Below are 7,528 nucleotides of genomic sequence, written 5' to 3'. Positions count from 1 at the left end.
ATAATATTAAATAATTAAAAATCAATTTATTAGACATTTATGAATAAAATAAAATAAATATTAAAATAATTTTCAATTAAAAAGAACATGTATTGTTATACTATTTAGTTTAAAAATTAGTACAATTCAGTTTAAAATTAGTATAGTTACTAGTTAATATTATAGTTTAGTTAAAATTAGTGTAGTTTACAATTTAGTTAATAGTTCAGTTAGTGTAATTTATAATTCAGTTAATAGTTTAGTTCAGTTTACACTTCAGTTAATAGTTCAGTTAGTGCAGTTTACAGTTCAGTTCAGTTCATACTGCAGTACAGTACAGTTCAGTACGGTTCAGTTTGATAAAACAAAATATAGTTCAGTTCAATTTGTCTGAACTGTTTTACCGTCAGTTCAGTTTGTCTGAACTGTTTTACAGTTCAGTTCAGTTTTTAGCAGTGCAGTTCAGTTTTTAGTGCAGTACAGTTCAGTTCAATTTGCCCACCCCTACCTATAATCATATATATATTAATATGTATATATAATATAACAGTGTAAAATTATAAGCTCCACACCAATAGTGCACAGAATAAGTATTAGGCACTTAATGCAGCATGGCATGGAATTAAGCTGTAAATTTAACTCCAAATGTGCCCTAATGCATTAGTTAAAAGAAAAGGTGGCACACAACATGACATGATTATTTTGAATAGAGAATAGGGAACAGTAGTGAGTAGGGTTCACGAGTTGGTCCATAGGAAAAAACAAAACTAGGGAAACTCAAGAAACACCTCGTGAATTATGTACCTATGGTTCTTAATTTATAGATTTATATTAATTTAATATAATATTAGGGGGCCAAATCCCCGTTAAAAGAGCCTTAATCTCCGCTTAAGACAGTGTATTTAATGACAGCACACTGAATTACAAAGCAGTAGAACATCTCAGTCTAGTTTCGGTTTGTTTGTACTATGGGGTGTGTCGGTTTCAGCTACGATGTGTTCATCAGTTTTAGAGGCGAAGATACTAGGGACAATTTTGTAGGACATCTACGTAAAGAGTTGGGTAGGAGGGGAATACTCACTTTCCATGATGACAGGGATATGGGGATAGGGGAAAGTCTTTCACCTGCTCTCAACAACGCCATGGAAGAATCTAGGATTTTCATCGTTGTGTTTTCTGAGAACTATGCATCTTCCACATGGTGTCTGGATGAACTTGTTAGGATCATGGAGCTCTCCAAGATGAGGGAGAAGAAGCAGGTTGTTTTCCCAGTGTTCTACCATGTACATCCATCAGATATACTGCAAGACAGAAATAGCTTCGGAAAACACATGAGGGCACATGAAAATACGTTTGGAAAACAGTCGCAGAGAATGCAGGCTTGGAGGTCTGCTTTGTCTCAAGCAGTTCACTTGCCAAGGAAGCATATTACCACCGGGTATGTGCAAATTCCTTTCATCCATGTATAATTACGATAATAAACACAAATTAAATTAATATTAAAACTATATTTCATTTATGATTCACACTAAATTTCTTTAATTATAATTAATGATGAATTATACTGTCGATTTAGTCCAAAGTACTTACAGTCAACTTTCAAACTCATACTTTTAGAACTTGAAGCATGCGCACCACTAATAGGACATTATTCACTGTTTAGTATTGACTTTTACTTTATAGAAACAACATTGACTGATGTTTTCCCTTAATAGTACAATATTAATCACAATCCTTGTTATTTAGTATAATAATAAAAATAATTAATACAATTCTACTCCTACAGGTGTGAAAACAATTTTATTGAAGAAATTGTTGGGGAGGTATATAAGAATATAGCTCCTAAACCTTTATACATTGGTCAGAAGCCTCTCGGACTTGAGCCCCACATAGAAGAGGTTATGTCACTTTTGGACATGAAGCCTGATGACAAAACTGTAAGGATGTTGGGCATATATGGACTTGGTGGAATTGGAAAAACGGAACTTGCCAAAGCTTTGTATGACAAAGTTGTGCAACACTTTGATGCTGCAAGTTTTCTTGCCGGTGTTAGAGAAAAATCAAACACAATCAATGGCATGGAAGATCTACAGAAGACACTTTTATCTGAGATGTTAGAGGAGTCGGACACTAAGTTGGGAAGTACCAATAAAGGAATTTATGAAATAAAACGAAAGCTTCGCCGAAAGAAAGTTCTTTTGGTTCTTGACGACGTTGATGATAAAGAAGAGTTAGAGAAGTTGGCAGGAGGGTGTGATTGGTTTGGTCCAGGTAGTAGGATTATTATAACGACAAGGGAAAAAGATGTCCTAATTGCTCACCATGTTGGACATATTTATGAAATGAAGGAACTTGATGAACAACATTCTTTGGAGCTCTTTTGTTGGAATGCCTTCGGACAAGGTTGTCCTAAAACTGGTTTTGAAGATGTGTCTATGCGTGCTGTAAATTACGCTAAAGGTCTTCCACTGGCTTTAAAAGTGATAGGCTCTGACTTAGCTACTCTTCATGAAGAAAGTTTAGATGCCTGGGAAGATGCATTGGAAGAATATGAGAAGACTCCTCCAAATAAAAAGATTCAAGATGTGCTTAAAATAAGCTACGATAGATTGGATGATGATGCCAAACAAGTTTTCTTGGACATAGCTTGCTTCTTTAAAGGGGAGAGAATGAAATATGTGAAAAAGATACTTAAGGAATTTTGTTCAACATCCAACATGAAAGTACTTGTCAATAAATCACTCATAACTATNGAGAATGACAGGCTGAAGATGCATGATCTAATACAAGATATGGGTAGACAGATTGTTAGGCATGAAGCAACAAATCCTGGTGAACGTAGCAGAATATGGGATTATGAAGATGTTATCGAAATACTAAACGAAGATTGTGTAAGTGTAATCATCTACTGTTTTGCTCCATTTGTTTTTATTTATACATTATAGTTTTTATATTAATGATAATATATGGAATTGATGTTGCTTATTTGTACTTATGTTAAAGGGAAGTGATAAGATTCAAGGGATTATGCTTGATCCTCCTCAGCAAGAAAAGGTAAAATGGAGTGGTACTGAGTTTCAGAAAATGAAATGCCTCAGAATTCTCATTGTTCGAAACACATCCTTTTCATCTGAACTTCAACATTTACCAAATCATTTAAGACTGCTTGACTGGGACAACTATCCTTCAAAGACTTTCCCACCAAAATTTCATCCAAAGAAAATCGTTGTCTTCAATTTGCCTAGAAGTTGTCTAACATTGGAAGAGCCATTCAAGGTACAATTCTCTATCATATTATTCTATTTTTTACGTTTCAGTTTTTCATTGAACAAAATCTTCCATATTATTATTAAGTTGATCACTCAACATGCAGCAAATGATAATTCTTGTTGACATTTTGTATTTGGCAGAAATTTCCATGCTTGACTAATATGGACTTTTCATATAACCAACGTATCATTGAAATACCTGATGTGTCCGAACTTCAGAATCTAACAGAACTGAGACTTGATCATTGTGGAAACCTAATTGCAGTCCATGAATCTGTTGGATTTTTGGAAAGGCTTTCTCATTTAAGTGTTTCAGAATGCAAAAAACTTCAAATTTTCATGTCCAGAATGTTTCTACCATCTCTACAAATCTTCAATCTTAACTTTTGTGAAAGCCTTGGTCACTTCCCAGAGATAATGAAAGAAATGACAAAGCCATTGAAGATTCATATGATAAATACTGCTATTCAAGAGCTTCCAGAATCCATTAGTAAACTTACTGGGCTTGTTTCCATAGACATATCGAATAACAGGGAACTTAAATATCTACCGAGGAGCTTATTCATGTTGCCAAACGTTGATTCTTTCATAATCAAAGCATGTTCCAAACTTGGAGAATCCATCAGAAGTTTGTTGCAACACCCTTCAAAAGCCAATGTTCATCAAAAATTACGATTACTGAATTTCAAAAATGGTAACTTGTCTGATAAAGATCTTCTTGCAATTATTTGTTACTTTCCAAAATTAGAAGAATTGATTGTTTCAGAGAACAATTTTGTATCCATCCCTTCATGCATCAAGGAATGTGGTGACTTGACAAGTCTCGATTTGAATGGATGTAAGAAGCTTAAAAAAATTCCTGAACTCACTAGCTTGAGAATTCTTGATGTTCATCATTGTCTATACCTCGAAGAAATTTCAGAGTTGCCGCCTACAGTTCAGAAAATAGATGCAAGATTTTGTTTCAATTTAACAAAAGAGACATCAGACATGTTATGGTGTCAGGTATCATACTTATTTTAAATCTTGTAGATTTATTTTAGGAAAATAAAAACTCTTACGCATTTTCTAAAATAATATTTGTGGTTACTTTTAAAATATCATTACTTTTTCATACTTTTTTACTTTGGTTTTACAATACCCGTTTATAAATATTTACTAATATTTTTATTTTTTAACCTTTGAAAAAGAGATCTATTTTCAAAATTTTTATACGTAAAATGCAACTTATATATTGTAAAATATTTGTTTAGAATGGTTTAAAATTACAAATAGATATTTAATAAACCTTGTCGTCAAACATTAGATTTTTCTTAGAATAACTTGTATTGAAACTACTTTTAGTGATTGTGATGTAAATGCATATAGAAGAGACAATTGAAACTGTTACAATGATATATATGATAGGTGAAGAAAGGGGTGGGAGGAATAGAAATGGTGATGCCATTTTTAACTGAGATTCCAGAATGGTTTAACTTTGTGGGGGTGGGAAGGATTCCCAGTTTCTGGGTTCGTGGCAAGTTCCCTAAGATGGTTGTAGCCATGATCTTCCACTTCCAAAATGAGAGTCAAAGGGACAAATTTGATGGTCGTGGGCTTGTTGATCTGCGTTTACTCATCAACGGTCGATATGCTCCTCGTAAAGGGTATCGGAACTTTAGAATTGAGGCAGAGCACATCTTGTTGTGTGATGTAGGAGTTTTGTGCAGTGAGAAGGAGTGGGTTGGCAATGCAGTTATGGAGCATGAGTGGAATCTGGTGCAGGTTTCGTATGATGCGACGTCGTCGTTGATGATAAGTGGTTGGGGAGCCTTTGTGTTTGAAGAAGGAACGAATATGGAAGATCTTCTGTTCGCTAGTCCCAATAACTTGATTGTGAACGGAGATTCAACCTCTGTCCATAAGGGAAGTTTGGAGGACGACGAAGACTACGTTCCTCTTCCGGAAGGAATAGCATGGGAATTCTTGTTTGAAGGAATAAAGGATGGAATTGTTGAGGCATGGAATAAATTTCCTTCTATGGATGTTGCTGAAATCTCTGTGGCTGCCTTGAAGAAGAATTGTAAGATTGAATGGACAGTTGAAGGGATGGAGGGAATACCTTCAGCTGAAAATAGGACGTACATGACTGGACTTTACGGTGTACTCTTGGAAGCAAAACTCAGATTTCCTGATTTGGACGTTGGGGCAGCACTAACTACTGTGGCAAATAGGAAAGGGATTAAAGGAACTTTCAAATCACCCTTACAACAAAATCTGAGGATTCCTCGATTGGATTGGAGTACAGTGACACTTCCTCCCTCTCACGACCCTCTCATGCAAATATTCATGATGATGATGAAGCAGCAAAGTACTTCGGAATCCGAGCTCAAAACTAAAACCTTCTGGAAGTTGAAGGAGAGCCACCAAATTCTCCGCAACAGATTGTCACATAAGACTGCTCCTCAGAACTCAGCCAGCTCTTCCAAAAATCAATATGACGAACTGATTCAGAAATTCAACATGCAATATGATGCGTTTGTTGGGAAGAGACTAGACAACCTTTATGGTGTGGCAAAGTATGAGAGGGATAGTGGTGTTTTGAAAGAAAGAGCTGAAGAAATAGAGAGGGAATTGGATGCTGTGGTTGGGAGGCTCCAAAATTCAGAAGAGTTTGGAGATGTAATGACTGCAATGTTCTTGAATGGAGTCAGGGATGGAATCCTTGAAGCACGGGCCATCTTACTTGCTCTCCGCACGGAGGCTAAAAAAAAATGATTGTTCAAGAGGACAAGGCTCACCAAGCTCATTTGGTGAGTCAAGAACCGGAGGTTGTCGCTGCTCTGTGAAACCAGCCTCACGCGGTGCCTCCTGTCTAGTAACCAGGAAACCCATGCCTTCGCAAAGGACACATGGCTCAATTCTCAACTTGGAGTGGGCAGGCCAGCAAGTTGCAACCTCCAGACCAGTTTAGCAAGTCATAGCCTTGTTCAATCACCTTGTTGCCCCCACTCAGGTCATAAGCTGACGTTACCCAGCTCGGCGATCTGACATGTTTGTCAGAAGATTTATAAAGACTAGTTTATCTAATATTCTTAACGACATGGGACTTCCAAATGACAATATTAAGTTGGTAGAGTCTTAGGTTGGAAACTGAGGCTTGTTCCTTCCTGTCTATTTCCTCAGTGGTATGATATGATACATAAAGGTTTCATTGAGTCATTTTAAGGTGATGAGAAAAACATAAAAGTGGCATTTTAAAGTGTTGATTCCACTTTGATTAATACCCTCATCAGAAAAAGTTCAATTTTGATTCTATCTTTTACTGTATTTCTTTATGGAAGATGAGGCCTTTCGGAACACCTCATGGATAGGTTTTATTCTTCTTGAACATATTTATAGAGAGACATTTTGACGCTGAAATCTACAACTGAATGAGGGTATTGGGAAATCTGCAGATGATATATTATTTAATTATTTAAACTCATATCTTACTGTCTATCTCAAAAATGATGGTTATGTTTTGCTGTGTCCCCAATTTCATATATATACTAATTAATGAACATTAATATACATGCACGTTGTATTTGATGATAAAACTATATTGTTTTTTCCTTATCCTTAGAAAATAAAACATGAAAACATGTGCAGACATTAGGTAGTATCGGTAGTCATCATGTATGAGAGTGAAGATCAAATAAAGATTAGTACTATCAAAAAAGATGGAACACTAAAGAACAAAGAAAATTAATATGATAAATTATCCACTACTAATGATAATTAATTATTGTATATGTTGGATCATTTATGAAGTTGCTCCATTCCTTGTCCTATAATATATCCTAATTAATCTCATCCAATAGGTTGACAAAAACCTCATCTATTATTATTCCTGCATGTCACTCAGAACCATCCAAAAGGATGAAGAAAAAAGACCAAAAGTCTGTCTGAACAAAAGAGATTTCTTTTACAATAAGATGATTATCTTCTAATTATTACTTTATTATATTCTTGTGAGGCATTGACAGATTAGACATCAAAATTTTCTTATCCTATATCATTGAAAAAGTTGGTCCTGGGATACGAAAACCTAACCACCACATTTAAAGTACATCATGGGGCCATATGTATCCATCGTCATATCCTCTATTTTATTAGGCCATGTGAGGTCTGACATCTGAGCAGCTTACCATTTATAATAATAAACATAACAATATCTGTATATCCGCGTAAGACACTGTAAGAGATCACCTTCCAGGAAGCTTAGCTAGCGTGTATATCCGCGTAAGACACTGTATTTA

The 7,528-nt window shown here is 35.4% G+C and overlaps 1 protein-coding gene across 1 annotated transcript; it reads left to right on the top strand.

The window, feature by feature from the left end:
• The first annotated feature begins 947 nt into the window (after positions 1-947).
• On the top strand, positions 948-6,005 carry LOC106763240 (TMV resistance protein N-like). Its single transcript, XM_022781691.1, has 5 exons — positions 948-1,417; positions 1,766-2,870; positions 2,983-3,255; positions 3,390-4,253; positions 4,656-6,005. The coding sequence occupies exons 1-5, from the start codon at positions 948-950 to the stop codon at positions 6,003-6,005; spliced, it is 4,062 nt and encodes a 1,353-aa protein (XP_022637412.1).
• The last annotated feature ends 1,523 nt before the right edge of the window (positions 6,006-7,528 follow it).

Source organism: Vigna radiata, chromosome 6, assembly GCF_000741045.1.
Source record: "Vigna radiata var. radiata cultivar VC1973A chromosome 6, Vradiata_ver6, whole genome shotgun sequence".
In the NCBI taxonomy this organism is placed as follows: domain Eukaryota; kingdom Viridiplantae; phylum Streptophyta; class Magnoliopsida; order Fabales; family Fabaceae; genus Vigna; species Vigna radiata.
The sequence above is the reverse complement of the archived record's forward strand: the minus strand, read 5'-3'. Positions and strand labels throughout refer to the sequence as shown.